The following is a 21,258-nucleotide window of genomic DNA, read 5'->3' as shown; positions in this document are numbered from 1 at the left end:
GCTTTCCCACGCCCTGCCTCAGCGGGAGATGCCGTGACACCCCCAGGGTTGGGTTCCGTGGGATGGGGCTGTCTCCGTGCATCCCGTGCTGCTCCTCGTCACTCTGATGGGCACTGGTCCCCTGGGGAGAGCGGGGGCTGCCCAGGTCCTGCTGCTCCAGGCTGGCTCCTCACTGCCATGACCCAGCAGGGCTCCAGCTCCCCCACACCTCCCCTGCTCTGCTCAGGGAGGGGTGACCCCAGCCAGCCCCCCCGGGTGATGGGGGGCTGAGGGGATTGGTGAGCCATGATGGGCACAGCCTCGGGAGGTGCCCCAGCGTGGGCAGGTGGTGGCATAGGTCACCTCACCCACATGTAAGGAGGCACTCAGGTGTGATCCACTCCTGAGTGTGCAGGAGAGCCAGGATCCTTCTGGCCTACAGAGCCATCAGTGTTTTAAAAAAATACCAAGTTGCTTAAAATGTTATTGAAAAATTGAAAAAAGTTGTGGAGGATTTTCTAGTTTATTTTTTGTTTGGTTTGTCCTTAAAGGAGAGTGTCAGTGAACCAGTCAGAACTGTTTCTCAGAAGTCTTGCTTCCCAGGCTGCTTCCTTGAAGGTTGGACTTGGTGATTCCGGAGGTCTTTTCCAACCTTCGTGATTCTGTGGTTCCCCCTGGGGGTGAGATGGGACTGGTATCCAGCCTCCATCGATGCCAGTGGGGCACAGAGCTCACCCTCTGGCACTGTGGGTTCCCTGGCACTGTGTTCCCACCTCTCTGGAGGCAGGGGAGGAGCTCCCTTGGCCTCATTCTGTGCAGCTGGATTTTCATTTTTTCCACTGGGTTTGAAAGGCTGTTTTATTTCTGGCCCTTTATGGAGGTGTTGGTGAAAACATGTCAGCTGTTGGCTTTTCCAGAAGGCAGGGAAGCGTGCTGAGCTCTCCAGCTCTGCTGTGGAGCTGTTGGAGGAGTGGGAGTGCTTTGGGAGAGGAGAGGCTGGACACTGGGGAGCTCAGCTGGCCCCCCAGAGCACAGGTGGGCACCCAGCCCGTGGGAGATGGAGCCACCTCATATTGTGCTGGGCACTGGTGAGGCCACCTCGAATCCTGGGGTCAGTTTTGGGTCTGTCACTACAAGAAGGACATTGAGGGGCTGGAGCGTGTGCAGGGAAGGGAACAGAGCTGGGAAGGGGCTGGAGCAGCAGGAGCAGCTGAGGGAGCTGGGGGGGCTCAGCCTGGAGAAAAGGAGGCTCAGGGGGGACCTTCTGGCTCTGCAGCTCCCTGACAGGAGGGGGGAGCCAGGGGGGTCGGGCTCTGCTCCCAGGGAACAGGGACAGGAGGAGAGGGAACGGCCTCCAGCTGTGCCAGGGGAGGCTCAGGTTGGATATTGGGAAAATTCCTTCACAGAAAGGACTGTCCAGCCCTGGCACAGCTGCCCAGGGCAGGGTTGGAGTCCCCATCCCTGGAGGGGTTTAAAAGCCCTGTGGATGTGGCACCTGGGGATATGGGTTAGTGGTGGCCTTAGCAGGGGGATCAGTTGGATTCAATGATCTTGGAGGGATTTTCCAGCCTAAACAATTCCTGCAGGATCTGCCTTGGCCATCCCAGGGGGACACAGCTGGAGAGTTGCCCCATGGGGCCCCAGCCCAGGGAGGCAGTGGGTGGAGGCAGCAGCCAGGATTCCTCTGAACAGATTTCTGGTGGAAAATGCCCTTTACACGTTTTCTGCAGGAATTTCAGTTTGGGGCGGGCAGGGGGTGGATTTCTGTCGAGAACAGGAGTGACAGCGCAGTGATGGGCGGTGGGTGGGTGGTGGAGCCCCCTGAGCCTGGCAGGGGTGGAGAGGCAGTGCTGGCTGGGGGGCTGAGCCCCCCTTGGTCCTGCTGCACAGGGAAAAACAGGTACTGGCAGTGGCAGCAGGTGGGGAGACCCTTGCCCAGGAATTTTTGGAGCTTTCCCATGGCAGAGAGGACCCCAGCTGCTAAGTCTGAGAGGTACCCTGGTGGCCGTGTGCTGGCAGGGCAGGCAGGGCAGGCAGGGCAGGGCTGGCAGGGCTGGCAGGAGCTGGCAGGGCTGGCAGGGCAGTGCTGGCAGGCAGGGCCGGTGCCTGCAGGTGGCAGCATGGGCACGGCCAACACGGACCCGCTCGGTGCTTTGGTTTCTTCATCGCCTGGCAAATGTAACAGGAATGTGCTGGATGCTGTTCAGCTCTGTGGGTTTCTTTTCTCTTACTCCGATTTTTTCCTTTATTTGTAAAGCTAATCTTTCCCTCCCATTGGAAGACATGGATTTTCATAGAACTACTGACTCCTGGAATGGTTTGGGCTGGAAGGAAACCTAAAGCCCATCGAGTTCCACCCCCTGCCATGGGCAGGGACACCTTCCACTAGCCCAGGTTGCTCCAAGCCCCATTCAACCTGGCCTTGGACACTTGCAGGGATGGGGCAGCCACAGCTTCTCTGGGTAACCTGTGCCAGGGCCTGCCCACCCTGGAAGAATTTCTTCCTGATATTTAGAATGTGGGCTGTGGGTCTCTGAACCCCCTGGTGCGGGAGGGAGAAGTGAGGTGGGGCAGGAGCAAATGCATGTTCACAGTCCATGTTCTGCTCTGGGCTTTGATCAAGTGTCTTATTAGTGGGAAAAGACTGAGGAATAAAGTGGGAAATCACAGCAAATTAAAGTGTCATCAAGGCGTTGAGCATTTTTGCTTCTGTAATAGAAAAGCTTCCGAATGCAGATTATTCTGAGCCTGTCGTATTAAGGGACATGAATATTTGAGTCTGGGAAATGGAGGAGTGGGAGAACGTGAAGGCTGGGCTGGGAGTCCATTAAAGCTGTTGCTGCTCCAAGGTGGAAGTTGCTCTGGGGACTCTGTGTGGCTCTTGTCCCGCAGGCAGGAGCGGGCTCTTCCCACCGCGGGTGGGAGGTGCATCCGTCCCGTGGCGTGTCGGTGCATCCATCACGTGTTCGCCTCTTCTCTCAGGGAAGTGATGGTGTGAACAAGGGAAGACCTAAGAGACAGAGAGTCTGTGAGGGATGAAGAGGCAGAAAAGCTGTGCTGGGTTTATGCCGCGGGGTCGGGGGGTGTTTGGGCGATGGAAACTCCTCAGTGTGTCCAGGGGCTTTGACCGTGAGCGTGTGAAGGAGAGCGTGCCCTGTCCTGGTGCCAGGGCTGCTGAGCCTGGGGACCATGCTGGGCTCCCTCTTCTCTTGAGAGAGAGTCTTGGAAATGTGCCACTGCCCCCAGTGCCTCCTGCAAAGCTGAGCCCCTCGTTGGCACCACGGGCCCAAGCCCCTGGTGCTCCTGCAGCGTGGCAGGGGCTGCTGGGACCGGAGCATCACTGTTTACTGAGCTGATTGAAGGAAAGCATTGACCACAACTGAAACCAATTATGCTGTGATTAGATAAACGAGCTGGAAGTGTGTTAATTAATAATCACCGGCCCAGGCAGATGCAGCCCTAATGAGTCCTGTGCCTTTTTCATTGTATGAGCATGTGCAAATATATTCTTATCAGAGCATTAATTAAATGTTTTAACTCACGAGGGTGTTCATCTGAGTGCTGGGCACTGACTGGGGTGGGGCTGCTGCTGGCTGGGGATGGTGTGTGCTGCTGGAGGGAGGAAGATGAGTGCTGCAGGCCAGCCCCAGAGCCTTTCCCTCTCCAAAATCCCATCCAAGACCTGTGGAACTGAGGGTGCTACTGGCACGGCCATAGAGAAGTGGCAGGCTGGGATGAGGTGCCAGAGCTCTGACCTCTCCTTGCAGCGAGCCAGGCTTTGGAAGGGTTTCCATAGAGCCATAGGATCCTGGAATGGTTTGGTTCTTGTCTGAATCACTTGTTAGGAAGCTGTTGCAAATTTTGCACAGTAAGTTATTCAGGTATCACTGACCCAGCTCTGCCTGCCCCGGCCCTGCAAGGCAGAGCAGGTGACACCTCCTTCCCACGGCAGTGGAGTGGTGTCCCCATTGCCATGGGAATTGTGTGGAGGAGGTGGGCACTGCCACCACTGCCCCCACAAGCCTCCTAGTCCAGGGAGGTCCAAGACTTATGGAAGCCTCATCCTGCCCATGGCCTGAGACCGCAGTGGCATCTCCTTGGCCGCACTTGGCACCCACGGTGATTTAAGTCCTGCTTTAAATGGGATTGTAATATTCTTACTCATCACTGTTAATAATGATGTTACTACTTCTTAATGATGCACAAAACTGTCAGGGTATGACAGATGTAAAACTATTTCACATCAAATTTAACTGTCAAATAAATTCCATAAACATTGGAGAGGAAGGAGCACAGCTCTCCTGCTGTGAGGTATCACTGCTGTGCTGCTTCACGTTTTTATTTTGCCTCCACTTAATTGTTGATTTCTGCTTGAAAAGTTAGAAAGTTTCTTAAGGTCAAGCAGAAGCATTTTGTTTTTTTAAATGAATAGATAAAATTATTCCCATTAATGAAATTTTGAGGTCTGCACGCTGAGATAATAACATGAGGTAATCAAATCTCATGCTTCAGGGCATAAACTGATTAACTGTGAGGGTCAGGAATTACTTCTCCTGTTCCTTAAAGAAGCGAAGGACGGGCTGATAAACGATGGAGGGTTGTTCATTAGTCTCCAGAGGATGCTGTGTTGGCTGTTGGGATGGTGAAACACGGAGCAGAGTCGGAGCTCGTTCCGTGTGACATCATTTTGCATCTCCTGCCAGTGAGGGGACACTGGCTGGTGTGAGACCCCAGAGCCAGCGGCTTCTTCCAGCCCTGGGCTGGTTCTGCTGCTCACACAGGAGGTCTGAAGGGTCCTCAGTGGTTTCTGCTGACCCCAGGGCAGGTGAGGGTGATGGTCACCAGCAAAGTCTGTGCCCCTTGTCCTGCTCCAGGCACTGGCGTCAGGGTGGGCACTGTGTGGTGCCTGGTGCCACAACATCCCAGTGTTAATGGTCCTGTGAGTGGCAGTGGTTGTCCCCCCTTTCCCTGAGGCTCCCCCAGCTGAGTGCTGCAGGTGGGCAAGGGCACTGAAACCACATTTTCATGATGATTTTGAGGCCAGGAAGGTGATAAAAAGCAGAAGGAGCTGAGGGGGAGGGCTTGGAGAGGCCCTGGTTCAGCAGGGCACTGGGAGCATTGTTCCCTGTGCCTTGGCACTGGGGGGGGTGCAGGCAGGGAGCCCTGGGGTGGTGGTTTTAAACTTACAGAGGGCAGGGTTAGAATAGAAATTAGGAAGGAAATCTTCCCTGTGAGGGTGGCAGGCCCTGGCACAGGTTGCCCAGAGAAGCTGTGGCTGCCCCATCCCTGGAAGTGTCCAAGGCCAGGTTGGAAGGGGCTTGGAGCAACCTGGGCTGGTGGAAGGTGTCCCTGCCCATGGCAGGGGGTGGCACTGGATGAGCTGTAAGGTCCCTCCCAACCCAAACTGTTCTGGGATCCAGTTATTCTATGACAGCATCCCTGGCGAGGTCACTGTGTACCCCTGTCAGGGATGAAGTCATTCCTTCCCTCTCTGCCAGAGGTGACTCTGGTTCCTGCAGCTGCCTCAGCCCAGGAGCCTGAGGAGCATGTGGAGCAGCAGGATGGATGGGGCTGCCTGGCTCCTGCCGTGGCAGGCGGTGGTTCCCAGCAGGCTCTCGCCTCTCCCTGTCTCACGAGCTGCTGTCAGGGCTGTCACGTTTGATAAATGAGCTCCTTTATAAATGCAGATTTGCATTTTGGCTACAAGTTTGATTCCATGGATCTGGAAATTGGGCAGTGCTTCGGCAGGACGGCATCAGATGGCAGATTTTGGGGCATTAATTTGATTTTCAACTCTCTGGTTCCCAACCTCATCAGAAGTGCCTTACTGGTGAGTTAGGAAGTGGGCAATTGTTTTTACTCTTCTGACTCTAACAGTTTCTTCTGCTGTCCTGTGGTGCCACACACAGAGTCCTGTGCTCCTCCTCCTTGGGATTATAGGGTGGAGCTGTGCCTTCACAGTGGAGCTGCTGGTGGGATCTGGTGGAATTTCAGCCAGCACTGGGTTCCTGTTCCCAACATGGCACAACCCTCCATGCCTGAGCCCTGGGGTGTGCACTGGGCCTGGGGGATGGGGGACTCTGCTCTGGGCTTCCTTGAAACAGCTTTTCCACAGGTTACAGCTTGGCTCCATCAGTCTTTCCATCTCTGATATCCCCATTCTGGCTGGAGGGAAGATAAGACCCTTCTCCTGGCAGACAGACCCTTTTTGACTTAATCTGGGCAAAGAGCCTCAGCTCAGCCTGGTTGTATTTAATTTGCCCAAGCTGCAATCCAATTACAAACAACCGAGTCATCTCAGGTTGGCTCTCCCCTCTCTGCTCCTGCTTCCCGGAGGAGACACTTCAGCTCCCAGAGCCAGGGTGATGCTGCCCTGTGGGCATCCCCCTGCTCCCTCAGGGCCACAGCAGCTGAGCCAGAGGGGGCCCAGTGGGGAGGTTGGTGCTGGATGTGGCCACTGTGCCTTTGGGTCCCTGCCCTCACCTGCCCGTGGCTGATAACGCTGCTCTTTCCACTCTCCGAGGAAAGCTCCATCCCCGTGCTCCCACCAAATCATTGCAGTACTGCTTCCCAAGGGGCAAGAGGAAACAAATTGGCTTGAAACTGCTTAGAATGGAGAGCAAACAAAAAATCATCCAATCAGAAAGTAAAAATAATCTCCTGAGTCGACCCCTCAGCCTCCCCCGTCCACGAGAGCTGCGTTTGCTCTGCGTTCATCGTGTTGTTCCTCGTGCAGTGCCCATGTCTGCACAGAGCCAGTTTAATTCTGGTTTTAATCACTATTTTCACACTTACTCTTGGCACGCAGGGAAGTTGTCAGTTGTCGGGTATTTTTATAGTTGGAATACTGAATTTAATCCTTTTTCTCTTCCCCAGTAAGAGATGCTAAAAACCTAGTTCCTATGGACCCTAATGGCTTGTCAGATCCCTACGTGAAGCTTAAACTAATCCCTGACCCCAAAAACGAAAGCAAACAGAAGACCAAAACTATCAAGTGCTCCCTGAATCCTGAGTGGAACGAGACATTTAAATTGTAAGTACAAGGAAAATGTTTAAATTTCTAAACTGAATTTTCTCACCCCCGAGAATTACTGTGATTGTATTTGCTCTGATTTAATTATTCAGAGGCACTGAACTGATTTGACTGAGAAATGATTCTTTTTATTCAGTAAGTGACTCAGAAACACTCAGACCTCTGCCCTGACCCGATCAAAGCTGAGTGTTCGGGCAGGAACTCTGTGCTCTCCGTGTGAGTCGGATGTGGTTGGGCAATTAAATATTGGAGACCTCAACAGGCACCAGGGACCATCCTTTCACTTTGCATCTGTATTCCTGCAGAGCGTGGAGGGACAGGGTGGGGTGGCAACACCTTCCAGGATCAAACCGTCCCTTTTGCTCTCTTCCAGCCAACTGAAAGAGGCGGACAAAGACAGGCGGTTGTCTGTGGAGATCTGGGACTGGGATCTGACCAGCAGGAATGATTTCATGGGCTCCTTGTCCTTTGGGATCTCTGAGCTGCAGAAGTCAGGAGTGGATGGATGGTAAGATGTAATTGTTTCAGAAACACCATGGGCAGAAAGCAGCCCGGGTGGTCTGTAGGGGTGAGAGACGTGGCAGCCCCTCGTGCCAGCTTCCTCCTGCTCCAGGCCCGCCTGTCCTGGCTCTGTGTGAGGTGCTGCTCCACCTCTCAGGCTGGAGAGGGTGGCTGGTGCTGTGGTGTCCATGGGGTGCCCAGAGGAGTCCCTTCTGTGTGTCCTCCTGCTCCCTGCAGGGTTGCTCAGGGGTCCTGTGGGGCTTTTCCCTGCCCCAGACTCCCCTCGCAGCCCCAGGGTTGCTCTGCCTGAGGGGCTGGTGCTCCTGGGGGCTCTCACTGCGTGGGCTTTGGGAGGAGCCAGCATCGCCTGCCATCATCCGCCAAGGAAGCATTTTCCAGCCTTTTCTGCTTGGATTCCCTCAGTTTCTGTACCAGGGAGGCTCTGTGGCTGCCTCAGGCACGTGGGAGAGCAGGGCTGTGAGGGGGTGGTGCTGGGGACACCCTGGAGCTGTGGTTCCTGGCTGGGGCACGTGGGCTGCAGTGCCTGTGCGGGGGGCACGGCTCAGTCCAAGGAGGAACCACCAAAGTGTGTAATTACCAACGCTCGTTAGCACACGAGTGATGAACACAGCAGGGCTGTAACACCCCTGAATGGGTCTCTCCATTTTCATTTTATCTCCCCCAGCAGGACACACAGTGCCTTATTTCCCTGTTTTTCCCCGGGCACTGGTGCCTGAGAGCTGTTACCTGTCCATGGCGAGTGTAATAATTGAAAAGAGATATTAGATGTCTTTTGGAAACCAACCCCTGCACGTTATTAATCTGCATTCACAAGCTGAGTGAATGCCCCAGACTGTATTTTCCCACCATAGAAGCTGGATGCGTCTCCCTTTGAGCAGAGAATGGAGAGGAGGAGGAGGAGGAATTGGGCATTCTGTGTACCCAGAGAGAGATGGGAAATGCATGAGGGGACTGGAGGAGGCACCCACTGCCCCCACCCTGGCACATCCAGGGCAGAGCTGGGGGTGCTCCTGTCACTGTCCAGCCCCTTCCTGCCCCCGGTGAGGTGGGCAGCACCTGGTACAGCACAGTGACACGTGCCAGGGTTCAGCCTCCTCATCACCAACCAGACCCTGATGGGGACATGGCTCCTCTTCTGGAAAACAGCAGGGAGCTGTCACTTCCCCCCAAATTCCCAGTCACCTGTAAGGGTGCATGTGTGTCATGTGCTGCTGGCTTCTGACGCAGCCCAAAGCCTGAGCGTTTTCCAGCCTTTTAAAAACCATGTAAGTGGAGATCTAAGTAATTTTCCTTGTCACGGCACTGGTTGAAGTAAACTGGAGAAGGAGCACGAGCTCTGATCTATATTTCATATCTAAACAACTGCAGTTAATGGAGAAAACAAGCTCAAAGGCAGAGCCTGTCCCTGTGTTATGCAGACAGGGCTTTGTTGCTCGGAGCAGCCTCTGGGATAACACCCAGCTGAGAACCCTCCTGGCTGCAGAGCCTCTGCTGCCAGAGCTGGGCTTCTCCCCTCGTGGGGTGAAATGCCTCGGATCTGAGTGGCATTTCCATGATTTCTGGTAATTGCTGCTTAAGCTTTTTTCCTTCTTTAGAGGAGCATCTTGTCTGTGCTCTCAGGGTTGGCAGCACCAGCCTGGCACTGGCACATTCCACGTGCTGTCCTTGGGGGGCAGCTGATGGAGGGGGGGTTTGCCCACGCCTGTGCCTGTGACCATCACCAGAAAGACCTGCTTTTGTCTGTGGGTTTTGGGGTCAGGATTCATTTGGGAGTGACGTCAGTGCTCTGTGTGCCCGCCTCAGCAGGCAGTGGATGTGCTCCCTGGGCTGAGGGGGTCCCCAGTACAGTGAGGGACCCAGAAACATCCCTCCTCCTGGGTGAGGGCCTGGGGCTTGCTGAGGGCAATGGTTTGGGGGGGTCTTCTGACCTCGGGGAAGGTTCACCTGGATGCCATGCTCGGAGCACAGGTGAGGTCCTGCCTGTGGTCCTGCCCACCTGCCATCCTGACCCGACATTCTCCCTATCCCTCCAGGTTTAAGCTGCTGAGCCAGGAGGAGGGGGAGTATTTCAACGTCCCAGTGCCTCCCGAGGGAGAAGAAGGAAACGAGGAACTGAGGCAGAAATTTGAGGTGAATTGATTTTTCTTGGGCTCTGGGGTTTTCCTTGCTGCCTGCCTGCAGTGCCCTGGGTGAGGGGCTTTCCCTGCCAGCTCCTTCCCTGGCAGTTCAGGGAACATGGAGTAGGGTCCAACTCCCCACAGAGGCTCCAAGGAGAAATGTCTATTTACTGCTTAATAAGCCATGGAAGATCTTGCTGAATGATTGATCCAGACATTGCTGAATTAACAGGTCTTTGCCATTTCTCAGTGTAGCTAAAGTCTCCCCAGAACCTTGGGAATGAGCATGGTACATCTGGAGACTTGCATGCAATGAGCCATACATAAAAGAATTGCCCTTATGGTTGTCAGCATGAACTCCATAATTGCAGCAGAGACTGGAGTTCTCCTTTCCTTTTTTATCTTATTTATGTACAACTTTCCTGAATATACAAGAAAAGACAGTTCTAATCCAACAGTTAGCTACAACCAAGGGTTGTTGGCTCTATAAAGAACTAACAACTGTCTTCTGTTGTATTTCATGATGTTCCAGTGGTGTTAAAATGGTGTGCTGGAGGTCAGATGGTGAGTTTTCTACAGATCAGAAAACACCCAGTCCAGAGGTGCCAAAGCACAGCTGTGCCCTCACCTTGCTGTGTCTCCCCTCCTCCCTTGTGAGGAAGTCAGTGTTCCAGGCAGGGGATCCCCTTCCAGCTGGGCCATGGCTCATGCTGCTTCTGGGAGGGAGGAGTGGAGTGTGCTGGAGCCTGGCTGGGGGGAGGGCACAGTGCCAGCCTGGGTGACACAGAGCTGCCTGGAAGCTTGTGGAGCTGCTGCCAGAGCCATGCCCCTTTCCACAGCCTGAGCAAGGTGCTGCTGTGCCTCCTGCAGCCATGCCCCAGCCAGCACATCCCAGCAGATGGGAGAGGAGCCCAGCGTGGAGCCTGTGCCGCATCCCAGCACCACAGCCCTGCCAGCTCCGCTCACTGGGACAGCTGGGGAGATGGGCATGTCAGCTGCTCTTGCATAAATTCAGGTGTAGCAAATTAGCTGTGACAAATGGAGTTGGATAAGGAAGGTCAAGGTCTTTTTTTAAAAAAAATTAGTGAGCAATACTTGGCACGCTTCGGTTGTAAACCTCAGAGAGGTCTTGAGATTGTGGAGGTGTTAGGAGTGCATTAAAAACAGGTTACAGGACGTTGGTGTTCACTTAGGGACCTTAGAGACTCTTGACAGCAGAAGCAAGACCCTTCCCTTTGGGGGTGCTGGTTGTTACATTGCCCCAGCTCTTATTTTGGGCTCTTTTCTGGGAAGACCTTCCCCCTCCTGGCTAAGCCACACGCTGAGCCTGCTCTATCAGGGAAGCCTCATTGTGTTTGTATCCTCATCTGGTCTTCCTGGACATACTGTGGTGCTGCATGTCAGGTCAGGTGCTGGGCTGGCTGGGGTTGAATTGGCCCCTCTTCAGACACAGCCTCAGGAGGGACCCCAAGACACCCCCAGGCCTGGGTGCCGGGTGCTCAGCCGGTGTCACTGGTGCTGTGCCTGAGGCTGGATGGTTTGCTGGGATGGACCAAATGAAAACCCTCTTTCCTCTTCTTTGATCATCCTCTCTGGAGGATGTTTAAGGCCCCTCCAACCCAAATCATTCTGTGATTCTGTGATTTGGTTGGGTTCAATGGGACACGATTGGCTGTGTCAGAGCTGCTGTTGGTCACCTGAGCCCTTTGGTTGCCTGTCTGGGTATCCCTGTCTTTTGGGGACACTGGAAAAGCCTAAAGATGACTCTGAGGAAACCCCTCATGCTTTGGGAGACATGGCTTCATTTCCTCTTCGCTATGTGAATATTTTCCCATTGGGACAGGATGTGTGTGGCTCCACTGACAGCAGCAGGTCCCATCCTTGGGTTCCAGGCTCTTCCCAGGGCAGAGCTGTGCTCACACCAATGCTGCTTGGAACTGCCACGGACCATTCCTTTGCTTTTCAGGGCAGGAGCTTCTCAGATGCTCATAGGTGCTGCAGGTGACCTTGAGTGGGGAATTCAGCAGCAGGGAGAACCTTGTGAGAACCAATTAGCAGCAGCAAAGGCTTGAGATTACCCGTGAGGTGCTATCTGGAGGGGCTGCCAGCAGCAGCCAAATTGAACCGCCGGGATCGGGTTAATGGAATTTCATGCTAGGCTGAGCTCGGCACAGGCCTCACACTGCCTCAGAGTTCTATAAATTAAAAGGGAATAAATGGGGAGATAGCTTTTTCAAGCAGTGGTTCAGCACAGCAGACAGCCCCTGGCCTGGGGAGGAGATGCCAGGACAGTGATGGGGTTTGGTGTTTAAAGAGGGGGGGTTGTGGGGGTTCTCAGTGAGCAGCTGTGATTGTGAGGGGGTTGGGGGTGCGAGAGGGGGGCTGTCTGTTCTCTGCTCTTCCAAATAGATTTGGGACTTCCTATGTTCAACCTGAACTGGCACAGGAGTGTGATTCTCTTCAACATCAGATATAATCATGGAATATCTCAGGTTGGAAGGGACCCATAAGGGGAGTAATGGAGGTGGAGCTGGATAAAAATATGTATTATTTTATATATTTATATATATTATTTAATATATTTATATACACCAAGGTTATGGGTTCAGTCCCTCTATGGGCCATTCACTTAAGAGCTGAACTTGATCCTTGTGGATCCCTTCCAACTCAGAATATTCTGTGAGATATTCACCCATCCTTTTCTGCTGAGGTGAGAGACAGAAGCTTGTTTTGAGGAAAAAAGTTTCTTTAAGCCTATGTTCTATGCTTTGGATGACCTGGAGCATGGGGCAGGGCAGCATGGCAGGCTACCTGCTGGCATGAGGAGAGGGGTGACAATGGGCAGAGGTGGTTCCCAGTTGCTCTAGCAGGGCTTGACTGGGAAGCAGTTGATCAGTGCTGTGTGCCAGGGCTGGTAACTCCTCCAGTGCCCTTCTTGGTGCTGTCCCTGTCACGCTGACGGAAAAGGTTCCCAAAGCTCGGGGTGGTGCTTGAGCTGAGAAAGAGCTGACTGAGGTGGGATTTTGGGAGCATCCACTGGGTTTATAATACCCTTTCTCCCTGCTGTTTTCAGTACTGTTCTTTCTTTTCTCCCTGTGCCACGTCCACCTTTGCAGAGAGCCAAGATCGGAACCGGGTCCAAGGCTGCGGACGAGAAGACAAGAAATGCCATTTCCAAATTTGACAACAATGGGAGCAGAGATCGGATGAAGCTTTCAGACTTCAACTTCCTGATGGTGCTGGGAAAAGGAAGCTTTGGGAAGGTGAGGAACCCCATCCTTCTTGACACTGTCTGTTGCAGTGTGACCTGTCCTTGCTCTGACTGGGAGCACTGGTGTCACGGTGCTGAGAGCCCAGCTTGGCTCCCTCTGGATCACAGCAGGGAACACCTGAGGTGTCTGATGAGACCATCACTAAAACCATCTGCCCCACTTTGGGAAGTGGGGGGGCTGAGCTGTGTCTTTAAAGCTCTTTTTTGTTTGGCCTTTTTTTTCTTAATAATTACAAATATATGGGAACATTTTAATTAACTTCCCAGACTGGGTATGAGTGGTAACAGAATTTCATTCTTCTGATAATTATGTGATTCAGAGCCTTCATTTTTCTTGGGGTCTTTCCAATTCTCTCATGATTTCCATTTGGGATCCCAGTGCTCCAGGGGCTGCTGGGGCTCCACAGGAGGTGGGTGGCTCTCTCTGGATGCTGGCCTGGTGTCTGCTGGTGTGATGACTGGCCCAACACCACTCTCATTAGTGAATTCCCCCTTAAGTGCAGGGAATACTGCTCTGGCAACAGGCAGGTAGTGAAGATGAGGAGGGTGTGCAGGGGAGTGATGATCCCCCGTCACCTGAGCACAGGGGTGCAGCAGGGACATCCCTTCCCTCTCCCAGCCTTCTCCTGATGGTCGTGGAGCTTGGGGAGGTCCCTGTCTCTCTCCTGGTGTTTGCTCCCCCTCTGGAGATAGAGAGCTCAGAGATCCATGGAAACACCTCTGACAGGTGGAAAACAGAGGGAAGTCCTGATGGTCCCCGGCACCCAGAGCATCAGCCTGGGGTTCCTGCCCAGCACTCGCCGTCAGACCCCTGTGCTGTGGGTTGGCATCCTGGGGAGCCCGTGCTGCTCACACAGAGAGATATCCGTGTCCCCTTTCCCTCCCTCCCAACACCTCATCCCTTTTAAGCTCCGTGCTGGCATCTGGAGACTGGAGCTGTGCGTCGTGTACCCCCCCGCCCCCTTTCCTTACATTGGAGAAACATTAGCGAGCTCCTCAGTCGGCTCCCGGCTTATGTAAGGGAATGTGTGACAGCAACTGTTCCCTGGAACAGCATGTTATAAATATGCTAATTAGCACTAATTAAAACAGCACCATTGCTTTCTGGGGCTGGAGGCAGCCTCGCGCTCACGTGTGCCTGCGCTTCCCCACGGCAGGCATCCCCCTGCCCCACCATCCGGCTGGGCACGCCGGGCTGGCACAGCACAGGGGCACCTGTACCTGCTGGGGACACAGGGCTGGCACAGCACAGGGGCACCTGTACCTGCTGGGGACGCAGGCCTGGCACAACACAGGGGCATCTGTACCTGCCTCGTGTCAGGGATGGAGCGAGTGCCGCTGTCTGCAGGGCAGGGGCAGGGGAGCCCAGAGCGGGCAGGAGGGCCCAGAGCGGGCAGGGGAGCCCAGAGCGGGCAGGGGAGCCCAGAGTGGGCAGGGGAGCCCAGAGTGGGCAGGAGGGCCCAGAGCAGCTCAGCTCCCTGGCTGAGCTCCCTGCAGGCCCCCAGCCCAGGCTGTGTGCTCATGGCATCACCGTCCTTCTCCAGGGCTGGCACTGTGTCCTGCCCTCTCTGGGGCTGGCACTGCCTGCTGCTGTGCTGGCTGCCTGCTGCCAGCCTCCCTCCTCCCAGTCCCTGCTGGCTGTGAGAGCTCTTGGACTAGAATCGCTCTATTTTAGTGAGTCTCTGTCTCTCTCTGTTAACTCTTTGGCATCAGGATCTCGCATTCACTGCTCAGTATTTTCCTCTCTCCGCACTCAGGCTGTCCAGGTCAGGAGCACCAGTATTGGCCTCAGTGGAGTTTAACAAACTTGCTTTCTCTACGTTCAGAATATCTCCAGTTTTTATGCTGAAGCATTCCCAAACAAATACTCTATATTACAGGAATAAATCAAATTAAATATCAGCTTTTTTCTGCACAAAAAAAAAAAAAAAAAAAAAGAAAATAATGCAATCTGCTTCCCAGTGAGTGTGCTGGCAGATGAAGGTCCCCCGAGCCAGGCAGCAGAGTTTAGGGGATGGAAAATGGATCTGGTTTGGAAAACAGGGGCTTGGGTGTGCACAATCCTGGCTTGGTGCATTCAGCCCCAGGACTGTGGCCCTGTTTGCTCCTGGGTGCTCTGGGGTTTCCTTGGGCTTCCCTGGCCGTGAGTCCCCCCAAGCCCCCAGGACTGTGGCTGGTGGCAGCACTCCATGGGCTGGCACGGGCAGGGAGACCTTCCCATGGAGGGAGGCAGCACTTGGCACAGCCCACCCTGGGTTTGCTTTGCTGTAATATAAATAGAGGAAAATGAAATTAGGTGGCTTGCTCATATTTTTGCAGCTAATCAATCTGTCATGCTCTCGAGCTGTCAGGCTTTTGGGGGGTTTTTTGGTGTTTTGCTGAGCAGGGTGGAGCCTTTGGCCGCTGCAGTTCTGGATTCCAGTGCAAGGGAAGACAGTTTTCGTGTGCTGTGATAATCTTCAAGCTGTGCAATGCCTCCTCTCTGTGTGAAGTGTGGCAGGAGGGCAGAGACCCAGTCTCTGACAGCTGGGTGAGGTGGGGTACCTGCTCCCTCTGTCACCAGCCACCCCCTGTGCATGGCTCTGGTCAGGGCATCACCAACTGTGCTGGGGCACTGGCCTGTTTGCATCTCTTGGTATTTGAACGCCTCCAGACATCAGGAGGATGTCAGAATTTCTTTATGGAAAGGGCTGTCAGGCATGGGAAGGGGCTGCCCAGGGAGGTGGTGGAGTCCCCATCCCTGGAGGTGTTCAAGGAACAACTGGACGTGGCACTCAGTGCTCCAGGCTGGGGGACAAGGTGAGGATCACTCGTAAATTGGACTTGATGGTCTTGGAGGTCTTTTCCAGCCTAAATGATTCTGTGATTCTTTAATGCAGGAGAGGGGAATACAGCCCAGATGTGATTGAGGACTAGAGCAGAGGGTGGTTTCCACCACCCCTGCCCTCCCCGGCACACAGCTCACTGCCGACCGCTCCCCCATGTGTGTCACCCGGCTGAGTCTCAGCAGCTGGGAGGGCCCTTCTGCCTTTCACATCTCAGCGAAGCAGGGCTGGCTTAGCTGTGCTCGGGGTTGCAGTGTCATTGGGAAGCTGCTGCATGAAGCATTCACAGCCTGTGGATGCCCTGCAGCGGTTTTTTGTGTTTGTGGTGGTACCCACCCAGCCTCTGCCTCTCACTGCAGAGGGGGTTGGGAGCCACATCCCCCGCCAGGTCCCTTCAGGGCAGCAGCAGATGCCAGACTCAGAGGCTCCCTGGTTTCATTAATTTTCCTCTGAAGGGGTTATGGATAGCAGGGCAGGTCTGTATATAACTAATATTGTGTATAATGCCCTTACTCCCAGGTAACAGGGTTAATTTTCCCACAAACTGTATTGTTGGAGCAGTTGCTTCTTCTTTTCCACCAACTTTGAACAGCAAAACCTGTCTGCTTTTATCACTTAGAAAGCAGCCCTGGTTTTAGCACCTGTGTACAGCACCTTGTAAAGCTCAACTTGTGTAAAAATGGTGATAAATGGAGGCAATGAACCGAAACATTTCAATTTGGGCAGAATCAGAAGGGAGGACAGAGGTGCAGACTCCACGTGAGGCAGCTGTGTCTGCTGCCCTGGCAGAGAAACATGTAATGGTTTGGGTTGGAAGGGACCTTGAAGATCATCCAGTTCCACCCCCTGCCATGGGCAGGGACACCTTCTACCAGCCCAGGCTGCTCCAAGCCCCGTCCAACCTGGCCTTGGACACTTCAGGGATGGGCCAGCGACAGCTCCTCTGGGCAACCTGTGCCAGGGCCTCCCCACCCTCCCAGGGAGGAATTTCTTCCCAATATCCCACCTAACCCTGCCCTCTGTCAGAGTGAAGCTGTTCCCCCTTGTGCTGTCGTTCCTGTTCCGTGGCTGCAGGCAGGGTGTCCGTCTGTCCGTGCCTGTGTGTGGTGCAAGGGGCTGTTGCAAACATCTCAGAGAATTGATAGAAGGAAAAGCTGAAGCGCAGAGCTGGTCCCAGTGCCTGTGCCTTGCTGGGTTCCATCCCAGCAGCACAAGGAGCTGCTCTGGGTTCACAGTGTTTTTCAAGCTCCGGCGAGTGAATAAATCCTTGCCGAGGTCCCTGCCACGCCGTCAGCCCACGGTTCCGCCCTGCCAGGGATGAGTCGGCGTGTGTGACCGCTGCAGCCCCGCCCCGCTGGTGGAAATGGAAATGTCAGCGCCTTTCCAGAGCTCTTGGCTCTGAGGAGCCCCAGTGCCATTCCCAGCTAATCCTGACAAGCAGCATGTCAAGGACAGCCAAGCTCCCCAGGGCCACAGCCAAGCGCCGGGATGAGCCAGAGCCGCGTGCTCGGAAGGGGCTGTTCCCTCTCCCACTGCTTCTTCCACTCAAACACAGGGGTGGGAATGAAGACCTTGGTCCTCGGGCTGTGCCCCTGCCTCCTCCCTGGTCCTTGGGCTGTGCCATGGAATAGAATCACAGAATCACTGAGGTTGGAAAAGCCTTCTGAGATCGAGTCCAGCCTTTCCCCCAGCACTGCCAATGCCACCACTAACCCATGTCCCCAAGTGCCACATCCACAGTCTGTTAAATCCCTCCAGGGATGGGGCTCCACCCCTGCCCTGGGCAGCTCTGACAGGGCTGAAACACAAGAGGGTTAATCCAGGTGTCCTTAGAGTCTCAAAAGTCATCCTGAGAGCCGCCTGTGTGTCTTCTGCCAGTCTGCCCCAGCCTGAAGTGCATTTCAGTTCCACCCTATTGATGTTGACTTCACATAATTTATTTCCAAAACCCCCGAGCTGCTGTTCCCAATGTGACTGGAGGATTTCTGCCGACTCCTTCAAATGAAAAGCAATTCATTTCCACCCAGTGCTCCAATCTAATGTGATGAGAGAGTGTGAGAGGGAAAATGGGAGGCAAAGTGTGGTTTCAGAGTCGGTTTGTGTTGCTGGCAGCACAAGGAGCAGCTTAGGCTGATGGAGCGTGGTGGGTCGGGATGGGGACCCTCGCTGGGCTGATGGGATTAACCCAGGGGATTTGCACCATCAGAAGCAGTGAATCTCATTTATTGCAATAAATAAACCTGTAAATGGGTGAGACTGGTTTGAAATGAGAGGTTGGAGGGATTCTTCTGGCTGAGAGGGGCTTTGGCTGGGGGATGGACCCGCACAGAGTGGGGTTTGGTCACTGCTGGGGGGCAGGGTGAGGCAGAGAAAATTGTGTGGTTTTTGCCTTACTATTCACTATAGACTCACTCTTTTCCACTTTATATTTTTACCAGTTTATAATTTGATGGATTCTGTGTTCAGACTCCTAGCACCCTCCCCCAGTGCTGGTGACACTCCAAGGGGGCTGAACTGGGCCCTACTCAGGGGTGAGGGGTGCTGGAGGGTGAGCTGGGCTCAGATATCAGCAAACCCTTGGGCTGGACTCCTCCAGGCAGTGAGGTGGTGAGGGAGTAGTAGACTTGTTACTCATTAGACTGGTTGTCCCTAAATGCTTTTGGCAATACCCTGATAGCTTTCTGCATCGTTTGGCACCTGAAGCTCTTCTCAGGGTTGTAACAGGAGCCACAGGATAATAAGCAAGCCATTGGTTTAACTATTTAAGGTCAAGGAATTTAAGATCCACATTTCCCTTGATCCTGCACTTATCCTCCCCCTGTGTAGGTGATGCTGGCGGAGAGGAAGGGCACAGACGAGCTCTATGCTGTGAAGATCCTGAAGAAGGACGTTGTGATCCAGGATGATGACGTGGAGTGCACGATGGTGGAAAAACGCGTCCTGGCTCTCTCTGGGAAGCCTCCATTCCTGACCCAGCTCCACTCCTGCTTCCAGACGATGGTAGGTGCTGCTGCTACAGCTTGTCCTTGGGCAAGGGGCAGGAGGGACTGTGGACCCTGAGCCCTGGGAGCATGACTCTTGGCAAATGGATTGCAATAATGTCCAAGGCTGGGCTGGGCAGGGCTTGGAGCAACCTAGTCTAGTGGAAGGTGTCCCTGCCCATGGCAGAGGTAGAACTGGAAGATCTTTAAGGTCCCTTGCAACACAGACCATTCTGGGATTCCCTGATTCTCTGTACATCACTGCTCTTGCCAAAGCAGCCCTGTGTTCTCTGCCTTGGCAACCTCACAGCTTGTCCAGCTCTCTGGCAAAAGTGTCTCCATGACAAAATGTGGATGAGTGAAATGAGAGTGGAATGTGCAGTAGCTGCACTCCCCTGAGGTGTTTTCATCAGGGAGCTGTTCATGGTGTCAGCAGTGATTTCCCAGCCCCTCAGGTACCCCCAGCCCACAACGTCCCTTGTGATTCAATTGCAAAGTGCTGCAATTTTTCCCAGGACTCGTCCCTGTGATCAGAACCCTGAGTAAAGGGACAAACCTAATCCAAACCACGGGAAATCCAGTTTGCAGTGGCATGTGATTGTGTTTGGATGAGTCAAGAGTGGAGAGGGGGACAGGGGACCTTTAACACAATCCCTGCCCAGCCCTTGAGCAGCCTGTGAATGAGAATGTCCAGGTACGTGCCAGCGGGAGCCAGGAGAGGGAATCAGCAGAGTCCTTTAGAACGATGACAATGCTTTCCAGGAGGATTACATTTTAACATTATTCCAGAAATTTCATTTACCAAACACATTGAGTGTGTTTAAAGCCTGCGGCCTGGCTTTGCAGCACAGTAATCAGGATGTGGCAGGAGCAGCTATTTCACACGGCATCTCCCTGGCATCTGAAGTGAGTCAGCGCGGGATTATTCCTGGCAGACCCTATAGTAGCTTAATAGTAATCGTATTTGTAATGTAATCAAAATGTATAGCAGGGTGTATTATCAAAGGCTGGCACAAAGCACTCTGATTTCTGGGAGCACAGTCCAGAGCACAATTCTCAGCCGAGGCTGTTGGCTCAGCGGCTTCGGGAGAGACACGAGCCCTAAATCTGTGTTTTAAAGGAAAAGTGAAGATTAGCAATAAGAGAGAGAGAGAGCTCCTGCCTGGGGCTGAAGGGCAAGAGGTGACTGTGCTGGCATGTCCTGGGGTGCTCTGCCTCGAGAGATCCCAGTCAGATCCTGCTCCAGGGAGGGGTGTGAGCCAGGGCTCTCTGGGTGTCCCCAGGTGAGCTATGCCTTCACTGGTCACCTTGATTCCCTCTGGGGCACAGCAGCTGCAGCAACATTGAGATGATAAATCACCAAAGTACAGAATCCTGGAATTGTTTAGGTTGGAAGGGACCTCAAAAATCACTTAGTTCCACCCCCTGCCATGGATGGGGACCCTGTGCAACCTGGTCTTGAACACTGCCAGGGATGGGGCAGTGACAACTTCTCTGGGCAACCTGTGCCAGGGCCTCCCCACCCTCCCAGGGGCAGATTTCTGCCTAGTGTCTAATAAGGGGGTGGGTGGGGAGGGTGGGTGCTGTTCTGGCACTGCCGCTTGTTCCCAGCATGGAGCCGGGCAGGGGATGGACTAAATGGGTGGTTAATTAGGAGAAGGGCACTGGAAGGAGCCTGGGAGTTGCATCTTGTCTGCCCAGTGCAGGGGGGTGTCACCAGCTCCACGCCAGGCTCTGCAGTGGGATTTACATCTCCAAACCGTGCTGTTGCTCAGTGAGTTTGGATGCTCCAGACTTGGACAGACGCCGTCCTTTCTGCCTCCGACAGGAGCCAGGACAGCGTTCTGTGCCCATCCATCCCTCCCTCCCAGCCGTGGGCTGCCCAGCCATCTGCCTGCTTTGCTCATGGCATTTTTCTCTGAAGCACCAGCGTTCCCTTCCCCACCCAAATGAGGAAAGCTCAGCTCCTGCTTTTAGAGCTCAGCTGGCTGTTTCAAGAGACCGTCTTTTTAATATTCTTCCTTCTTGAAGCTGATCGATATATTTAGGAAGCAGCTGCAGCCGAGCACAGCATTGCTTTGCTCTCCCGTGGCTGTCACAGCCTGCCTGCCGTGGCAGTGGCTGCTCAAGGTGACATTGCCTGCACGTGCCTCCCCGCTGGGCTGGCCAGAGCCTGGCAGGGGCAGTCCTTTACAGATGGGGTGCTCCGAAATCCCCAGACTGAACTTGCCCTTCTGTCCCATCAGTGTCAGGTGTTTTACACAGCCCAGTTGCCCCTTTGGTGCTCTGTTTAATTCCCTTTGGGGCTACCCCGCTGTCCGGGTGGGCTGTGCCAGGGGGCAGGAGCCAATGACTCCAGTTCCTCTGGCCGGGCATCACCAGGCTCGATGTGCCCTGTGGAGTGCTGGAGCTGATGGCCCCAGTTCCTGCATAGCCCTTGTTATGGCAGTGCTCCATTTGCATCTCTTCTCATCTCCTTGTCCTTCCTGTCTGAAAAGCAGGGCAAGGCTTATTTAAGGAGGAAATGAGG

At 54.1% G+C, this 21,258-nt stretch overlaps 1 protein-coding gene across 2 annotated transcripts in view; it reads left to right on the top strand.

Annotated features, from left to right (window-relative positions):
- The window catches only part of PRKCB (protein kinase C beta), a 97,440-nt gene that overhangs the window by 51,297 nt on the left and 24,885 nt on the right, over positions 1 to 21,258 (top strand). For both annotated transcript variants that reach the window (XM_050317153.1, XM_050317152.1), the window contains exons 6-10: positions 6,856 to 7,012; positions 7,386 to 7,520; positions 9,568 to 9,664; positions 12,768 to 12,914; positions 18,574 to 18,747. In XM_050317153.1, the coding sequence (XP_050173110.1) occupies positions 6,856 to 7,012; positions 7,386 to 7,520; positions 9,568 to 9,664; positions 12,768 to 12,914; positions 18,574 to 18,747 (710 nt within the window). The remainder of the gene's footprint in view (positions 1 to 6,855; positions 7,013 to 7,385; positions 7,521 to 9,567; positions 9,665 to 12,767; positions 12,915 to 18,573; positions 18,748 to 21,258) is intronic.

The sequence above is a fragment of the Myiozetetes cayanensis genome, unplaced genomic scaffold (genome assembly GCF_022539395.1).
Source record: "Myiozetetes cayanensis isolate MyiCay16 unplaced genomic scaffold, myiCay2020 scf20-37, whole genome shotgun sequence".
In the NCBI taxonomy this organism is placed as follows: Eukaryota; Metazoa; Chordata; class Aves; order Passeriformes; family Tyrannidae; genus Myiozetetes; species Myiozetetes cayanensis.
Note: the sequence above shows the minus strand (reverse complement) of the source record. Positions and strands in the feature narration are given on the sequence as shown.